Genomic DNA, 18,720 nt, shown 5'->3' on the forward strand with positions numbered 1-18,720 from the left:
CGCAACATAAACACAGAGATTGCGGAGTCGAGGAGGTTAAGGGGACGGCACGAGAGGGAGGACGCGCCGTCCATCACCATGAAGCTCGTCGACCACGTGGTGAGGAGCTTCAAGGTGGCGAAGATCTTCCGCGAGAACTCGGATCGGATAAACAGCATCGACTTCTCGCCGAACGGCGACACCCTGATCTCGTGCTCGGAGGACGATCAGATCGTGATATACGATTGCGAGAAGGGGACTCAGGTGCGGACCGTCAACTCGAAGAAGTACGGGGTCGATCTGATACACTTCACCCACGCGAAGAACACCGCGATCCACAGCAGCACCAAGGTCGACGACACGATCCGTTATCTCAGTCTGCACGATAACAAGTACATACGATACTTTCCAGGTCATTCGAAGAAGGTCGTGTCGCTGTGTATCAGTCCGATCGAGGATACCTTCCTCTCCGGTTCCCTGGACAAGTCTCTGAGATTATGGGACCTGCGCTCGCCAAATTGCCACGGGGTCATGAACGTTTCAGGACGACCGGTCGCGGCTTACGATCCTGAGGGTCTCATCTTTGCGGCTGGAGTAAATTCGGAGAGCATCAAGCTCTACGATTTACGTAGCTTCGACAAGGGACCCTTCGTCACCTTCAAACTGTCCCAGGAGAAGGAGTGTGATTGGACAGGATTAAAGTTCAGCAGGGACGGCAAGACCATTCTGATCTCTACCAATGGTAGTACGATTCGTTTAATTGACGCTTTTCACGGTACGCCCTTACAGACTTTTGCCGGATACCTGAACAACAAAGGAATCGCCATAGAGGCCAGTTTTAGTCCGGATTCCCAATTCGTGTTCAGCGGGTCTACGGATGGTAGGGTGCACGTGTGGAACGCGGAGACTGGTTATAAAGTTTGCGTGCTAAACGGTGATCATCCGGCGCCAGTGCAGTGTATCCAGTTTAATCCCAAATACATGATGCTAGCATCAGCGTGCACCAACATGGCTTTCTGGTTACCTACTGTTGATGAAAGTGCATAAGACTAATTAATAAGGTAAAATACTGAGCAATGCTGCCAGGTATTGCTCATCTATAATAAATTGTGCAAGAAAAAGAGACAGACAGAGGGTTGCGAGAAAAGAGCCAGAGAGATTAACGGGTTTAATTAAAGAGGCAGCAAGAATACGTACAACTTGGTCGAGCAAATATATATACATATATATATATGCATTGCATTTACATTGTGTGTACAGAAATGTAACAACTGTTGTATGACCCACTAGTTTCAGGAACGAAAGAGTGAACGAGACGAAAGTCGCGGGAGACTAGCTGGATCATCTGCTCGCGCTTCGACAAGATTCATATAGTGGAATATCGTACACCTTCCTCATCTATTGTCGTCGTCACCATCGTCGTTTCTATATAACAACGTATACTTCCTATATCAAATTAGCGATATAGGAAGATTGCCAATTCCATGGTCTTATTACTAAAAATTTCGAATGTGTCTCGTGTATGTATATATAACTTCTTCTGGTGTACATCACATGTGTGCGTGTAAGATTTAATAGTACAGAACAAAATTTATTAATTGTACACCGGAAGAGGTAATTTTTGGATTTTGCATCCGTATTTTGTATCCGTTTTCAAGCAATTATCTTAAATTACACGATATTGTCGACAAAAATAATCGCGTTTATTGACGACGGCGCAACTGTTACATTACACCATCGTTACAACACTACATTTTTTATAACTCTGGTCTCGCGTACATTGTCTCGGAAATAGAATGATTATAGAATTGATTTAATTAAGAATTGTAAAAGGGCGGTGTGTGAATGATTACCAAATAGTCATTCGAAACCTGTGATTAATTAAGCGATTTTTCGGTTAATCCGATTCGCATGGCCGTATATGGAATCAGGCTGTTTTTCTACGCCGATCAAAATCATAAAGAAATATCGTGACACATAGATGAGAGTGGTATTAATAGTAACTTTGATTAGTTGTAATCTTACGATTATAATCGTAAGCCTTTGATTCTATTTTTTTATCTTCCCTTCATTATCCATGCGTTTAGCGTTGATAAAAAAAACATACGTATAGATAATTCTAAATATATCGAGATAACAGTTATATTATGTAAAAATTTAGAATCATATAGGACATATTTAGTCCTAAATGGTGCGTAGAGTATCATCTTTTTAAGAGTCCATGTAAATGTATGATAATTCGACTTCTCAAACAACATCTTTCTCGCTTCTGTATACGGCTATGTTTAATCGTTGTTTGTATGTAGACTGTCGGTAAAATACGCCCTGTATACATATATACACACAGCGAAAGCGAAATCGAAGACGTATTTATTATACAACTCGAGAATTCCTGGCATCAGTAATCGAAGATGACAAAGAGGAGAAACGAAATCACCGAAATCGCGCGTCGAGAAAGATATCGTTGTTGCTTTTAATAAATAAGCTGCGTTCGAGAGAAAAATTACAGGAACAATCTTGGAACGAAGTTCCTCTCGCGTGTCTCTCCATTCCGTAGATGGAGACGATAATGATGATATTCCGGTCATCATCATTATTGAAAACATTTGTATCCTCCCAAGGCAAGTACTCTAGATACGCGACGAAGGATAAAACGATCGATCTTATTTATTAAACGATAATAAGTCCTCGTTTATATAATGTTGATCGTAACTACGATCTTAATGAAACGGAAAAAGAAAAAAAAATAAGAATAAATTGCGAATTTCTTACGAACTGTCGCGCGATAAATCGGTTTGCGGGTGCGTATGGTACACCTGTCATAGACACGTATATAAATAATTGTAGATGACAGATTCTCGCATTCGCAAATTATTGTAGATACCATCTATTGTTAATCTACGTGCGTGGACTACCGGCGGGCCGGGTATATAACAATTTACATTCGATGTTCTCGTAGGAGAAAAAAAATGCAATTTTTTTCCGCACTTGAATATCTCATGATTAGAATATTCGACATACGTATATATTTCGCCTTCGCAAGGCGAAACGTCGTCATTCAGCTTTGTTCTCTCGTTGAAAAATGAAAAAAGAAATTTCTATCGCGCTACTGTTTGTTAAATGCACATAGCAAATTTCTTACGTCGAATGATTTATATACAGATGTCTTCTTTCTTCTCACACAGGAATTTTTGCAAATCTTGGATTTACTTTTCGTCGGCCGCTCATTTGTTCAGCAAAAAAGAAAAAAACGCGTTTTTATATTCGATCTATATCCGATCGCCCGCTCCTGTCTCCATTCTTTCGTGTATGTATATAATATACAGTAGTATCCACACACACACATTTTATTTCATGTAGAGTTTTTAGACATCTTCCGCGCGTTTAACATATTTTGTGCAAGAGTGTGTATGGTATCAATGATATTTTATTTGATAGATGCGTGCGTTTCTCTATGTATGTATGTATGTATGAGTGAGTGAGCGAGCATACGATTTTATATATATATATATATATATGTATATATATACTAAAATTATATATTATATATATATATATATATATATATATAAAATAGCGAATGATTATATGCATTTTTGTATACGTATTTGCGTGCGTGTCTTTTGCAATAAACGCAAAAGTCTGTCTGAATCTTACGCGATTTGTATAGGCGAGAGCTCGTCTCTCCCCTGCGCTGTAAAATAATATTTTTTTATAACATGACGACACGGTGGCGCGTAAAAAATCGTATCGATAGGGGCGAATTTGCGCAAGATGAAATTTCTACAGTGACTGAAGAAAAACTGTCGGAAAGAGGTGTGCAACAAAGACTTCGATCCTTTAGATCGGAATACAATTTCGTTTTCTAATGAACTTTCAAACTCCGCATATGTACTTTTACGCGAGTGCCGCTAGGTTTATTTTAAATTATAAATATTTATTATATTTATAATTTTAAAGAAAAGAGGATAGTGCGTAACGCGAATGTTTACGAAAGAGCCACCTAGTTCTATATTAAAGTCTTACATTGAAATTATAATAACGTGCACTATGTAATTACAATCGGCTATTGATTATTCATAGCCGCTTTTTGTTCAGCAAGTGATGTCTTGAAATAACTCGTTGACCTTCGATAAAGAATATTTTGTAACACTTTGTATCCTTTTTCTTTTTTACATATTTTTACTCTTCGCGACAAAAGGGTCGAAGATCGATGTCGAATCATCTCGTATCGCTACGAACGATCCACGTATTTAGATTAAACACACAATTCGACGCACGTCATACTGCCAAACAACTGAGTGAGTGTCCGAATACGCGGACCCACGCCTTCAATTCGTTCGATGTCGAATTTTTCAAAGCCCTTCGAAATCGAGCGATCGACTGTGCTACTATTATTATGTTAAGCGTGTGTATGTATGTGTGTGTGTGTGTGTACATATAGATTAAATCGCGGGTTTTCGAAGCCCTATCCGTGATCGGCGAATTAACGGCGACAGTTGATCGACCACCTATCTAGATCTATTGTAGACGCGCGAAAATACTGAAGAATACTGTGTGTGTTCCCTTCTCCAAGATAAAAACGAATACGCATAATGATAGAATTGTATATATCCTGAAAAAAAGAGACGAAATACAGTCGACATGTAAACACTCGTGCAAAAGTAACTTACATCGTGTACGACGAGAGGTCATCTGTAAAACCGTTTCGTGTATATAGCCAAATGAAGCCAAGTCTCTCTCTGTAGTTTCTTACATGTCGCAGTCGACGATGTCTTTTCTACCGAATAAATTCGCGATCAGGATGTGATCTTCGTGATCTTTGGCGAACCGGAAGTATACTATATGATATGCAGGATGATCGTCTCGCGTGATATGTAGAACCTATCGCTGTACAAGACAGTGTATTGGTGTTCAACTTAAAAAGAGCCTGATTGTTTCGAATTTCGGCGCGTTCAACGTGCGCTAAATAACATGATTATACGCCCCTCCGATCGTCGATGCGTTCTACGGACATTTAACATAGGGATTTAGAATCTGGATTTAATTTAAGATAAATGTATGCCTAGTAAAGTGCAAGTGGGATAAGCGGAACTCTATAAATTCGGAGAGGATCATTTACAAATTAAAAAAACGTTTCGAAAGAAGATATGTGATGGTTCTCTCGAGTTGAATAAACAACTCTTATCTATAATCGCTTGCATTCGAAAAGCATAATGTATCTTGTAATGAAGAAAAAAACATCCAATTTTTCGTGAATCTTCTAAGTTCCTACGTTAAGTCTTCGTATGAGAAAATTGTTTTCGATAGTCAAGTAGAGACAGACGGAAAAGATGTCGTGTTTGATCTTGACTTTCGACGAGTTCCACGATCGGTATCAAGAGAGGGCTTCATACCGATCGTAAGTTGTCACATGCGTTTTTTTAGAGTATTAGAAACGTATGATAGCGTAGACAACGCATTGCATTGTAATTGGAGCGATTCGAATAATCACGCACTACGATAAACTAACGAAACGATATGTATGTGTGTATTTTCGTCTATTGAAAGCATACGAGAAGTTGTCGAAGAGCACATAGATTTCTTTTGTTGCATTTTATTTTTATGTGTTAAGGAGATTTTTTCTTTTGCTACTAATTTGATTTTACCGGAGTTGCAAAAATTCAACAGAATTACTTGACAACTTGATCCAGTGTGCGTACTGTGTTCATCAAATTATAAATAATTTTGTAATTTAATAATGACATGAGAAGAAAATAGTTGAAGTATCTTCGATATTGTAGTTTATACAATTATTTATTTTTTTCTTGTTTAAAGAGCGAAAGAATTCACTTATCTTAATTAACAAGTTTTTAATGTTGACAAATTCGATGCATCGTAAATTAAACCGATATTTCATTAACAACATTTTGTTGATTACTATATAATCGTTCCAATTTAAACTTTTGGGCTGTTTCAAGATAAAATAACTATACGAGCGATGTAAATTTTCGTCCGCCGACAGTTGATAGTCACACTACATATCAGCATATTTGTTAAGACATTTGTTAGATTTCATTTGACAGAAGAGAGAGATCTCTCAAGTGTACAAAAAAAGGAAGACACCTTTTTTACATCCTTCTCGGAAATAAATGTCATCTTAATCACATTTATAATGCGCAGGCTAAATTGTATTTTTTATTTTTCTGTAAAACCATTTGACTCGAACGCACGAGACTTTACTCAAATAATAAAAACACTTTTTTTGTACATCTATTTCTTGTCTTTTTATTTATTTGACTCGTAATTATATATACTTTTAATAACCACTTTGCTTAATAATTTGCATCTGCAAAAATATAAATAACGACGAAAAATGCCAATTATATAGTTATATATACATACATATATATTTCTCTTAATATGCACAACTTTAGATATTGCAAAAAATGACGTCTTTTTATATAATATATATGCGCGAGTGCAATCAATCAATTCGATTCCATTTTGCTACACTCACCATAGAAAAAAATTGGTGACTTTATTTGTCTATTGTTTGTATGTGATACAACGTCTTCAATTCATTCGATATAGTATCCGGTGCTCCGGACATCAAATCTCGCCCTTCCATCGTTTTTGGAAAAGCTATAACGTTTCGTATGCTCTTCGCATTACAGAGTAAGCAAACGAGACGATCCAATCCTTAAAAAATATAAAATAATCGTATCTCGTGTTCAATTTTTAGATGTAAATATAAAATTAGACAAATAGAAGTACCTATAGCTATTCCACCATGAGGTGGAGCTCCGTACGTCAAAGCTTCAAGCAAATGCGATAACTTTGATTCGTCTATGTTCAACATTTTCAATATCTGTCTCTGTAAATTTGCATCATGGATTCGAATGGAACCTCCCGCAATTTCTGATCCATTCATAACCAGATCATAATGCAAACCTCTCACCTACAACAAAGAAAGAGGTATTAGAAATTACGACAAAAATAATTTACATATTCACATACTTTTATGTATCCTTAATTTTTCACCTTTAAAGGATCGGTCGTAAGATATTTCATGTCATCTAAATGAGGTTGCGTAAATGGATGATGCGTTGATTGCAACTTTTCTTCAAGTGTGAATAATGGAAAGTCTATGATCCATACGAGTTCGGTTTCTGACGAACGTATCTGTTCAGCTTTTGCTTCCAGTACATTTGTGAATTCTACACGTAGCTTTCCTAAAAGTTTCAACTAAAAAAAAATATATATATAGTAATTAATATAGTTAATATATAGTTAAAAAGAATAATTATTTATTATTGCTAAGAAAGAGAATCCAGACTTTTTATACTCACTGCATCCATTTGACGTCCAATTGCTAATAATATTGCATCTCCTTCCTGTAATTTGCAGTACTGCGATATATCTTCTGCTATATTTTTTGAAAATAATTCCTCTAACTGAACTCTCCAATTATTTTCAATTTTTAGTTGAACTAGCTTTGTTGTACTGACATAGTCATTACAAATCTTGGAGAATTCATTTCTGATAGATTTTGTTAAGTATTTCTACAATATAGAGATTACATTAACATGGTAGAATATAAGTATATGTTTAAAAATATAGTTTAAACAAATACTTACTGATTTATTTGGAAAGATTAATGCATACACCTTCTGTTTATCATCTTCGAGTTTCAGGGTTCTTTTTAATACTGATAAATCAGAGATATATGTAAGATTTTGTATCTGAAAAATTCGTAATATTATTACACGCGTTTGTATTAAGAAATAAAAGATTAAAAGTTCTATATACCAAAATTCTCTTACTTGATATGGTATCCTCAAGTCCGGTTGATCAGTACCATACAATTCCATTGTATCTTCGTAGCTCATAAGTTTGATAGGAAATTTTATAGGGCTTAATTCTTCTGGCCATGAATATGCCAATAAATTTTCAATCAAGTTCATTATTCCGTCCCGATTAACAAATGACATTTCAATATCTAGCTATAACATAATAATAAAATATAGCATTGTTTATATATTTACACAATTATACAATGTAATTACCTGAGTAAATTCTGGTTGCCTATCGTGTCTGGCACCTTCATCTCTATAACACCGAACGACTTGAAAGTATCTGTCAAAGCCACCCACCATAAGAAGTTGCTTGAATTGTTGAGGACTTTGTACTAATGAATAAAACTTACCCGGTTGTCTAGTAGGCACTATAAATTCTTGTGCACCCTGAGTAATAAATCCATTTTATATTTATGATAGTTGTATTAAAAATTAAGTACCTTGCATATATATTTATACAAAAAACTTACTCCTGGCGTATTTTTAAAAAGCGTCGGTGTTTCAATATCAACAAAACTGCATTTATTGATTAAAAATTCTCTCATCTTCATTATAAAAGAGGAACGCATTCTTAAGTTTCTTTGCAATTCAGGATATCTTAATGAAAGATATCTGTATTTCATTTGTTGACTCTCCTTTGCTTTATTATATTCCCTCATAAATATTGGAAGATTGTGTGATGCTACATTTAGAATTTCCAAGGATTCTACATGCACTTCTATATCGCCAGTTTTCATTTTCTTATTCTGCTGATTATTAGGTCTTGATATAACTTTGCCTACTATGCTTAAAATACTCTCGTAAGATACATTCTGGATAATTTTGATCAAATCCTTTCTCTAAAATCAATGTTTTTAATATTTTAGATAGAATATTAGTCAAATATTTTCAATAAATATAACAACTATTTACATACATCTTCTGGTATAAGTAACTGTGTTGATCCGTAAGAATCTCGTAATATTATAAATTTTCCTCCCATTCTTTGAAAGTCCACCCAACCGCTCAATTTTACTTCTTCTCCAACATTTTCAAGCGACAGTTCTCCACACGTGTGCGTTCTCAAAACATATTTATTAACTGGCGAAATTGTTTCTTTCTTTGAAGGTGCTGACTTGCCAACTAAATTATGTATGCAACCTGTGCAACGGGGCGTTTGCTTCTTTAAGAGAGACTGAAAGAAAAAAAAAGATTTATCTTCTTGTATTATCGAATATAAATATATATTTGTATATAAGAACACAAGTATATATATGCAAGAACATATTAATTTTTTAGGTTATAATAGAAATACGATTATATTGAAATTATGCTTCGTATAAAATGTTAAGACTTACATTTACTTTATGGACATTACTCATTATCGGCCGCACATAATATCTTAATGTATTATTTGTACAATTAAATACAATTTTAATTTTGCTAGCAAACATTTTGCTGACACACTAGAGTCTTTTAAAAAACGTATTCGATCTTTTATTTCATCTGTATATAATACATCAAATTATTATTTTTTCTCTAATTATTTAAACATTTCTCTTTTATAAAGTGTTGTATTTTACATAAACATATATAAACAAAGATGATTTTTCACTCTAAACACGTGCACCGATAACACCGTTACACAAATAACAAAAATAATACAAGTTTTTCGTACTAAATGTTACTTAAAAATGAACGATTTATCCAGATAATTTATTACAAATTAATCATAATTTTCATTTCGATAATTCATATCAATTATATGAATTATTTGTTTATATTCAAAAAATTACATATATTACAATTTTAATCCGACTTTGTGTTCGAAAATGAGAACAAACAAAATGACTTTTACTCAAAGTGACATTTGATCGACCAATCAGGTCAAAGAATTTTTTTTCCTTTCGCCTTGATTGGTCCATTGAACGCTACTTTACTTGTAGGTGGTAGATTTTCGAACACTTGTGAAATGAATGTTCGCACGTGAAAATTTGAGGTTAATTTTAAATCGACGAGAGTGCAAAATATTTTGGAGCAAAATTGATTACGTATTTTGTTTTCTAGAAAAAGCCTATGTTTTCATAATAAAATATAGAAGGTTAGTTCAATTTGTCAAATGTAATGATAAACAAGTGCAATTATAAACAGATAAAACTAGTCTATTTTCTTTGATTCTAGTTAATAACTAATTTATTAACTAGTGTCAAATACACTAATAATTTTTAAATGTCAAAATTAACAAGTGTCAAATGTACTAAATAATTTTTCTACAAGACTATTTTTGGAGGCACTCTTCAATTTAAAAAACATAATATTATGGTTTTTTTTATATCTGGAGAGAAAAGCATTTATGTGATAGTTTTACAATTTCGTGTACAGATTACCTTAAGAAACAAGAATGAAGATTTCAATATTTAATGAAGATGATTCTGTATTGCTAGTAGGAGAAGGCAATTTTTCATTTTCTGTAGCATTATTACGGTGCAATTTAAACATTAATCTCATTGCTACCTGCTATGAATCTAATGTGAGTCAAGAGACTACAAAAGAAAATGTAAATTATCTTCGAAGCAACGGTTAGTAAATCGTGATATAAATTTGCATATATTAACAATATCCTAATCAAATTGTTGCAGTTAATTAAAAGGGAAATTTATTTATGCTTTTCTTTCCAGGTATCTGTGTATTGTTTGATGTGGATGCCACAAAATTGGAAGAATGTCTCGCATTAAAATCTAAACTATTTGACAAAATTATTTTTAACTTTCCTCACATTGGAGGTAAAATGAGAATAGAAAAAAATAGAGAATTGCTGAAGAATTTTTTTCTATCATCTGAGAAAATGATAAAAGAAAATGGTCAAATATTAGTAATATTGTGCAATGGCCAAGGTGGAACACCTATGGACAAACCCAAGAGACGTTGGGATGATTCATGGAAAATTGTAGAAATGGCTGCACATGGAAATTTTATATTAACGAAAGTAGAACTCTTTTCATGGCAGTCTTTTCAAGATTTTGTTGTAACAGGCTATCGCAGTTTAGAAAAACAATTTCATACAGTAGGCTCATTAACACATTTTTTTATGAAGAGCAAGCCACCTACAAAATATAATATTGCACCTAGCAATAAAATAAACCTTAAATGGAATAAAAGTAATATTACATGGAAAGAAGTAACAACCAATATTGAAAATAAATCAGATCATTATCATGTCAAGTGTATTTATCCATGCACTTTTATATTTGATTTAACTATGTCTACAAATACGAATTTTAATGAAGTTGAATTTTATCAATCACTGTACAATTATGCAGGAGTTATTATTGACAATATTGATTTTATTGATTATTATTTGTCTCCTATTAATGAAAGGATAAAAAAAACTTGTAGAATAACTTATAAATCAAATTATATACCTTTGTATAGAAAAAAAGTTATTGAATTGCATCAAGATGTAATCGCGAATTTTATAGAAGACAACTTTCAAGTTGTTGTCTCAAGATAGCCTGAATACATAATTATATATATATAGCTAAAGATATAAAACATTCAAAAATAAAATTACATTTTATTAAAATGGTACATATGTATATATATTAATTTAAGATATAAATAATATTATATTTATAAGATGAAATTCACATCTCTTGTAATTATTTTCAGATGCATTGTCTTCATCATTTGAGAAATATCATCACGTGCAATGTAGTTCAAAGACAAGGCTGTGAAATCATTTTGAATAGAAACAAATACGAAATTTCAAATAGAAACTTATTTAGAACATTATCTGTCACTGCCTGTGTGCACAAAGAGAAATCCATACCCAAACCTTTACGTAGTACAAAACCAAAATCACAACACGATACTGTACAGTATTTTGTTGATATAAAACAGGTAGGGACATTAATTTTCAAACATTGTCTTAAGAGTTATATTTAAAAATATTTAGATGTATCAAAATTTAAATATGAATATGTGTGATTATTAGACAAGAACAATTGGAGGAAAGGGTGGAGATGGTGAAATATCATTCTTACGATTGTGGGTCAATGATCGAGCTGGTCCTGATGGAGGTGATGGTGGAAATGGTGGGCATGTAATATTTCAAGTAAGATTGTCACAATAAATATGATTACTAAAAAACAAATCGAGATATATATATATATATATATATATATATATATTACATCTTACTTTATAACGAGATGTGTAATATTCAGTTACATTGTATAGGCAAAAACAAATGTGAAAGATCTTCGATATGTAAGTTCTCTGATTAAAGCTGAAAATGGTGAAAAGGGTTACACTAAGGATTGCTTCGGTAAAAACGCGGAACACACTGTGGTAGAAGTACCCATTGGGACTATCATGCGTGATATAAAGGGTAGAATATTAGCCGACTTAGATCAAGATGGAATAATGTTTATTGCCGCGAGAGGTGGTGCTGGTGGACACGGAAATGCTTTTTTTAAATCAGATACTCAACAGTCACCAGAAGTATGCGAGTATGGTGCAGTTGGAGAAGACTTGCAATATGTGATAGAAGTAAGAAGTATGGCGCACATTGGATTAGTAAGTATTTTGTGTGTGTACATATACTTTCTTGATAATTCTCTATTATTATTTCATTCGAAGAAATTCCGATGTTAATTTTATTAAAGAATGTGAATCAAATATATATATATATATATATATATATCATATAAACATACCATACAAAATTTTTGTTATGTAAGATATATATAAAAAAGCGCGCACGATTATATTTTTTTATAAACTTGTTTATAGATTGGTCTACCAAACGCTGGTAAAAGTACACTTTTAAGAGCTATATCCAGAGCTAGGCCAAAGGTAGCAGCGTATCCTTTCACTACTCTAAAACCACATATAGGCATGATACAGTATGACGATTACGAACAAGTTGCAGGTAATTTATTTAATATAAACACAAGAAAAACCATTCTTCTTTTCTGTTCGGTTTTACTCTATTTAAATATTGTTTTAGTTGCCGATATGCCTGGTCTCATAGAAGACTCACACAAGAATAAAGGGCTCGGTATAACTTTTCTAAAACACGCGGAGCGTTGCGCCGCTTTAATATTTATTTTAGATATTACACAGGACGAACCATGGAAAAGTCTAGAAATTCTAAAGTATGAAATTAATCAGTTTAATGAAAGATTGAGCAACAGGCCACATATCGTTGTAGCAAACAAAATAGATTTGCCTGATGCTGAGGTGACAACAATTTAAAATTCTTTTTTTCTGTTTACTAATTATTGTCCCATTAATTTAAGTCAATGATAAAAAACCAGAGAAAGTATGATAGTTGTAATAAAAATTTAGAGCAGTTTTTACAATATAGTTGCAATTTATATTTCAGATTAATTTACAATTACTCAAGAAATATGTAGATCTACCAATAATTCCTGTCTCTGCCAAGCTGGGAACCAACGTCTCCACTTTATTAAAAGAGATTAGGATATTGTATGATAATCTTAAAAGCAACACATCGGAAGAAAACGACAATGTTCTCGCATAATGCAATAAATCGCATTTTAGTACAAAATGTGTAAATATTTTTTTACAATAGTTAACTGCTATTAATAATTAATAGCTTTTGTGCAAAATGTAAAATTCTTTACTACACTTTTTACTGGCGGCTGATTCAAAATTGTAGAAAACCACCTATTTAAATTCGTGTATTGCTTTCTATGATGTGGGTCTAATAAATTTTCGTATAAAGGCAATAGTGCGATAAAAACTGATATATCTGCAAGACTGATTCTTTCTCCTATCAAGTACGTTCTTGTATGCAGTGTGTTGTCCAACGTTTTTAAAGTATAAAGAAGATCTTCTTTAGAAACCTTTGCGTTTGCTTTTATATCTTTTGAAACGGAAATGTTAGTGAGTGATGGAAGCAACCAACCACTGACTGCTGGTAAAATATGATTTTGTGAATAATTCATCCATTGCAAAACCTGGCTGGATGCGAACAAATCATCTTCGCGCCGTAGCAGCGAATTTGATAAAAAGAATGCAATAGCATTGCTATCGTATAATGTGACATTTGCTGCTTTTAATATTACATTGCTAGAATGTGTTTCATCATTTTCGATTTGTTTAATAGTTAAACATTTGCCGCTATATTGCGCGATTATTTGTAAATAATAACATTTAACACTCTCAACATTCGCGTAAAGTATCAATTTTGATGAAGAGTCCGTATCAAATAAATGAGCATCATTTTTCGAAGTCTTACAAGTATCGTTAACGATATTATCTGAAAGCAAATATACACACAGTTCCTACACACTTCCTTATTTTATAATATAAATTATATTTGTAACAATGCAATATTTCTACACTTACCTGTAATCCCAAGTTTTTTCCTGGCAAATTCATTGGCCTTGTTTACTATTTCGTTCAAACATGTTATATTAGTCCCGGAAGCTTGGGCAGATTCAGGTTTTCCGCCTCCTTTTCCTTGCATCATAGGCGCGATTGCTTGGATCCATTCGTTTGCTTTCAGTCCTTTGGAAACTGCAGACTGCGAACAATTTAATTCGATATTATACAATTGCATTTATTTTTTATCAAGCGCGATATCTCAGAATAAACAATCTTTACCTTTGGCACGGAGCTGAGAGCAAATATCTTTTTAACATCGCAATCGATGCTTATAAGCAAGGCGCTAGTTTCCGGTGATAAAACTCTAATTTTTTTCAATGCTGAATCCAGAGCTTTCGTATTACTATATGCTTCCAATACCTCGACTAATACTTGACATCCAACTCTGGACTGTATTATAGATTGAGCAGTTTCTACAACCGTGTTAGCGATAGTTGCCTTTGCTGCTCGCTCCTTATCGTCGAGAGACTTCTTTAATTGTTTTAATGTAGCACGCATGTTATCCTGTATACAAAAAGACAAATTATTTTACGCAATAATATTTACCATTAATCAAAAATGGAAAATTTATTTAATTACCTTCCTCCAACCAGAAATAACGGCATGCGTTATTTCATCTGTCAATTCTACTATCTTCTTCACATATTCCTTGGAATTTGTTCCAGACTTGTCGGTTTCAATCGTCTTTTGAAGCTGAGATAATTGATTTTGCAACAACGTTGCTGTTCTAAAAGCTTTTGCTGCTTCTGGTCCAGTGAGCGCCACTATGCGCCTGATACCTTTAGCAATAGCTTCTTCGCTAGCTATTATAAAGTCACCTATATGACTGGTGTAATGCAAATGTCTATGGAAAAAAATCATCAATTTGAAGAAGCAAGTATAAAACATATGTCTCTGCAACTTAATATGGACTGCACTTACGTTCCACCACAAAATTCCACGCTAGTTTTAAGGGCGGCTGTACTTAAAGGATTCTTTTCTAGATCCTCAATAGGTATACCCATACTAATAACGCGTACTGGATCGGGATATGTTTCTTCGAACATTGCACGCAAACCCTGAATACTTTTCGCTAAAGCTAAATTACTTTCCTTAGCATAAATTTTTTTATTTTGTTTGACCATAACAGCGGTGATAATTTCCGTATTCTTTACTTGTTCCGCTGTCATCGGTCCTTGTAAAAATTCAATGATAAGTAAGAATACATTCGCAATTCGCACGATATAATTCGATTTACATTTTTGTTTTTCGACAATATACCTTTGTTTGTAAAATCGAAACGAAGTCTATCGGGTGCAACTAATGATCCCTTTTGATCGGCTGCTGTTCCCAGAACTTTCCTAAGGGAATAATTAAGGACGTGTGTGGCGCTATGATTAGACATTACAAATCGTCTACGTGCCGTATCCACATTCGTGTGAACTTTATCTCCTTTCTTCAACGTACCCTCGCCTACGGTACCGATGTGCAGGACATAACCAGCTCTAACTTGAACGTTCTTCACCCGAATCTCTGTAGCCTTGTACAAAATAATGTAGCGTATTAATAAGCTCGTTTTTCATTACGTGAAGTTAAAGATGAATTCGTGTCCGCATACCTCATCGTTGACTTTCACTAAAAATCCTTCGTCGTATATCTGTCCTCCCTGTTCCGCGTAAAAATTCGTTTTATCCAATAAAATTCCAACTTCTTGACCAGAAGTTACTTGATCGACGAAAGTTTTGGCATGTCTCAGTGCGATTACAGTACCGATACATGGCGCAAATTCATATTCATTGTATTTGACCGAACTGATCACCTTATAATTATATTTCGGAGAATCGTCTGTAGGTTTGATATTATGTTTTTGCAATTCAGTGATGGCATGGATATCCAAATTAATTTGATCGTCCACTCCACCGGCTTTATTTTGAGAAATTAACTATATAATTGAGAAAATATGAAGAGAATATATAAAAAAATTATTTCATATTCGATTAATTAATACAGCGAGATATACGATACCTGCGCTTGTTTTTTAGATTCTTCGTAACCTGTCATATCGATTTTCAATCCTTTTTCCTCAGCCATTAGCTGAGTGAGATCTATCGGAAAACCGTAAGTATCATACAATCGCCATGCGACGTCACCTGGTACAGTATCGTTCGATTCTAACTTCGCTATTGTTCTATTTAGCAAATTACGACCGCGCAACAAAGTTTTCAAAAATTGAGCTTCTTCCTCATTCACGATATCAATTATACTTTGTGGATCTTTTGTTACTTCTGGAAAAACTTCCCCTGTAATAACAAAAAATTAGCTTTAAAAATAATGCAAATAATACAAACTTTTCTAATTAAAAATATAAAATAAAAAAATATTCACCGAGAAGATCCACAACTACATTTACAAGAGAGCTAAAGAATCCAGGCTTAGCGTTCAATTTTTCGGTAGCATAACGTACAGCACGTCTTAAAATTCTTCTCAAGACATATCTATATCAAAATAGAAACGTATTATATTAAAAAAATATAAAAGAAAAGATAGAAAACAAAGTTTTTTGGATAATTCGCTTACCCTCTACCAGTATTATCAGGCATTCCTCCATCCGCTAGAGCAATAGTGATAGTTCGAGCATGATCAGCCAGAACTCTGTATGCCATATCGATTCCATTAACATCATCAGCTCCTGTTTTACCTTGATAAGATGGGGCACCTGTACCCTTTTCAATTGCAGCAAACAGAGGCATGAATAAATCAGTATCATAATTAGCACGTTTATTCTGAATTACAGATACCAATCGTTCCAAGCCCAAGCCACAATCTATATGCTTTTTTGGTAACGATTTCAGACTTCCATCTGATTCTCTGAAATATTGACATAATTTTAACATAATTAAATTATTTACTAATTTAAAATTAATTAAAAGTTTATATAATTTATAAATGAGTTTATAAATACTAGAATTTATACATAAAATTAAATTAATACCTATTGTATTGTATAAACACGAGATTCCAAATTTCCAATACATCAGGATCATCCATATTTACAAGATGAGCTGCTTCTCTACCACCGATACGATCAAAATGTAATTCACTACATGGTCCACAGGGTCCAGTTTCACCCATTTCCCAAAAATTATCTTTCATGTTGCCTGGTAGAACATGCGAGGCAGATACTCTGAAGATTTATATTACAAATTTACACATTAAAAAAAACATTAAAACACATAGTTCAAATATATTAATGAAAAGAAGAAAAAGATTACAGTATTTAAAATAATATAAAAAGTTATTTAGATATATAAATGGATGTTTAAAATAATTATATATTCTAAAATATGATTATGAAAAAAGGAAAGCCTTACCCAAGGGAAAGCCATAAGTTTTTGCACTCATCATCTGGTGCTAATCCATTCTTCTCATCACCACCAAAATAAGTCACATATAATCTATCAGCTGGTAATTTCAATACATCTGTTAAAAATTCCCAGGCCCAAGCACATATTTCTTTCTAAAAAGGTAATATCATTTTCATTCTCTCTATACAATTAAAATTATTACATATTAAAATTTGAGAGATAACTATCAATTTTTCCAACAATTTTAATTTAATTGCTCACCTTAAAGTAATCTCCAAAGGACCAATTTCCCATCATTTCAAAGAAAGTATGATGATAAACGTCTTTACCAACATCATCTAGATCATTGTGTTTGCCACCAGCTCTAATACATTTTTGACTGTTGACCACACGCACCCATTTTGCCATATCACTATTAGGATCAACTGTTCCCAAGAATATTGGCTTAAACTGAAATATATTTTTATAATTAGAGATACAGAAAAATAATAAGAAATAATTATAATAATTAAAAAATAAGAACTACCTGATTCATTCCAGCATTCGTAAAGAGTAAAGTTGGGTCATCATGAGGTATCGTTGAACTTGAATGCACATATTCATGACCCTTACTTTTGAAAAAGTCAATGTAAGCTTGTCGTATCTGCTTTGCATTCATCTTGATTGATGTTTCAGTATCCCAGATTTTTCCACAACTCCCTTCTATTAAAAATTATAATATATTATTGAGATATTAAATATATGCACATATAGTAACAGTTTACCATATGGCTTTGAATTACACCGGGTGAGATGCAAAATAATAAATTTATTTATCAAACAATGACAAAAAATACTTTTTTAAATTATACAATTGTACTTTACATGACCAATAATATATCATATTTATAAATATAAAAAAATTTGACAGTTTGGTGCAAAACTTACTCCCAGATGAGACACGAAAGTCTGGACAAACTCAATTGGAATTTACGTATTGACAATGAAGGCACGCACGAGCTGAAAAGAGAAAGGGAAGAAAGAAAAAATTAGAGCACATGTATGTTACAACTTTTGTGCTGTCTTACCGAGCCGGTAAAAAAAAGTCGCTGAAAAGCTAAGAGTGCCATTTTCATTTGTTATACGGTGATTGTTGATTGGTTATCGGCTAGAGACTTTCTAGT

General features: G+C 33.3%; 4 protein-coding genes across 6 annotated transcripts; 2 read left to right on the plus strand and 2 right to left on the minus strand.

The window, feature by feature from the left end:
- Window positions 1-6: 6 nt before the first annotated feature.
- On the plus strand, window positions 7-6,234 carry Wdr82 (WD repeat domain 82). The gene is made up of 2 exons (XM_029321349.2): window positions 7-1,040; window positions 1,270-6,234. The coding sequence occupies exon 1, from the start codon at window positions 79-81 to the stop codon at window positions 1,024-1,026; it is 948 nt and encodes a 315-aa protein (XP_029177182.1). The 5' UTR covers window positions 7-78; the 3' UTR covers window positions 1,027-1,040; window positions 1,270-6,234.
- AspRS-m (aspartyl-tRNA synthetase, mitochondrial) lies at window positions 5,239-9,508 on the minus strand. Of its 2 annotated transcripts, XM_029321456.2 has the most exons (11): window positions 9,155-9,508; window positions 8,734-8,991; window positions 8,288-8,656; window positions 8,028-8,204; window positions 7,785-7,964; window positions 7,599-7,703; window positions 7,311-7,523; window positions 7,003-7,206; window positions 6,736-6,919; window positions 6,479-6,660; window positions 5,239-6,307 (listed from the first exon to the last, which is right to left on the minus strand). In XM_029321456.2, exons 1-10 carry the CDS (start codon window positions 9,248-9,250, stop codon window positions 6,500-6,502), a joined length of 1,947 nt encoding a protein of 648 aa, XP_029177289.2. In that variant the 5' UTR covers window positions 9,251-9,508; the 3' UTR covers window positions 5,239-6,307; window positions 6,479-6,499. The 2 variants fall into 2 exon arrangements, with proteins under 2 accessions (XP_029177289.2, XP_029177288.2); XM_029321455.2 differs by having other exon boundaries at window positions 5,239-6,660.
- A 252-nt stretch (window positions 9,509-9,760) lies between these two features.
- LOC114945310 (mitochondrial ribosome-associated GTPase 2) lies at window positions 9,761-13,570 on the plus strand. 2 transcript variants are annotated; one of them, XM_029321458.2, is made up of 9 exons: window positions 9,764-9,897; window positions 10,179-10,375; window positions 10,475-10,782; window positions 11,466-11,696; window positions 11,791-11,910; window positions 12,036-12,374; window positions 12,591-12,729; window positions 12,808-13,040; window positions 13,186-13,570. In XM_029321458.2, exons 2-9 carry the CDS (start codon window positions 10,198-10,200, stop codon window positions 13,342-13,344), a joined length of 1,707 nt encoding a protein of 568 aa, XP_029177291.2. In that variant the 5' UTR covers window positions 9,764-9,897; window positions 10,179-10,197; the 3' UTR covers window positions 13,345-13,570. The 2 variants fall into 2 exon arrangements, with proteins under 2 accessions (XP_029177290.2, XP_029177291.2); XM_029321457.2 differs by having other exon boundaries at window positions 9,761-9,897; window positions 12,591-13,040.
- On the minus strand, window positions 12,209-18,622 carry AlaRS (alanine--tRNA ligase, cytoplasmic). Its single transcript, XM_029321454.2, has 15 exons — window positions 18,485-18,622; window positions 18,084-18,259; window positions 17,819-18,007; window positions 17,564-17,709; window positions 17,185-17,376; window positions 16,770-17,060; window positions 16,578-16,687; window positions 16,218-16,492; window positions 15,811-16,134; window positions 15,474-15,732; window positions 15,135-15,387; window positions 14,793-15,057; window positions 14,433-14,717; window positions 14,175-14,352; window positions 12,209-14,085 (listed from the first exon to the last, which is right to left on the minus strand). The coding sequence occupies exons 2-15, from the start codon at window positions 18,213-18,215 to the stop codon at window positions 13,406-13,408; spliced, it is 3,579 nt and encodes a 1,192-aa protein (XP_029177287.1). The 5' UTR covers window positions 18,216-18,259; window positions 18,485-18,622; the 3' UTR covers window positions 12,209-13,405.
- Window positions 18,623-18,720: the final 98 nt, after the last annotated feature.

The sequence above is a fragment of the Nylanderia fulva genome, unplaced genomic scaffold (assembly GCF_048542155.1).
Source record: "Nylanderia fulva isolate GAGA-0341 unplaced genomic scaffold, ASM4854215v1 Scaffold2, whole genome shotgun sequence".
NCBI lineage: Eukaryota > Metazoa > Arthropoda > Insecta > Hymenoptera > Formicidae > Nylanderia > Nylanderia fulva.

Bases quoted from the DNA above. Each gene is read 5' to 3' on its own strand.
- LOC114945310 (XM_029321457.2), top strand. From the start codon at position 10,198: ATGAAGATTTCAATATTTAATGAAGATGATTCTGTATTGCTAGTAGGA. The intron at 11,697-11,790 runs GTAGGGACATTA...TGTGATTATTAG, and splicing joins ATTTTGTTGATATAAAACAG to ACAAGAACAATTGGAGGAAA. The intron at 11,911-12,035 runs GTAAGATTGTCA...TACATTGTATAG, and splicing joins GTGGGCATGTAATATTTCAA to GCAAAAACAAATGTGAAAGA.
- Wdr82 (XM_029321349.2), top strand. From the start codon at position 79: ATGAAGCTCGTCGACCACGTGGTGAGGAGCTTCAAGGTGGCGAAGATC.
- AspRS-m (XM_029321456.2), bottom strand. From the start codon at position 9,250: ATGTTTGCTAGCAAAATTAAAATTGTATTTAATTGTACAAATAATACA. The intron at 7,524-7,598 runs GTAAGTATTTGT...TCTATATTGTAG, and splicing joins TAATCTTTCCAAATAAATCA to AAATACTTAACAAAATCTAT. The intron at 7,207-7,310 runs GTGAGTATAAAA...ATTTTTTTTTAG, and splicing joins TTGGACGTCAAATGGATGCA to TTGAAACTTTTAGGAAAGCT.
- AlaRS (XM_029321454.2), bottom strand. From the start codon at position 18,215: ATGAATGCAAAGCAGATACGACAAGCTTACATTGACTTTTTCAAAAGT. The intron at 17,061-17,184 runs GTATTAATTTAA...TCAATATTTCAG, and splicing joins GTGTTTATACAATACAATAG to AGAATCAGATGGAAGTCTGA. The intron at 15,733-15,810 runs GTATGCGGACAC...ATTTTGTACAAG, and splicing joins TAGTGAAAGTCAACGATGAG to GCTACAGAGATTCGGGTGAA.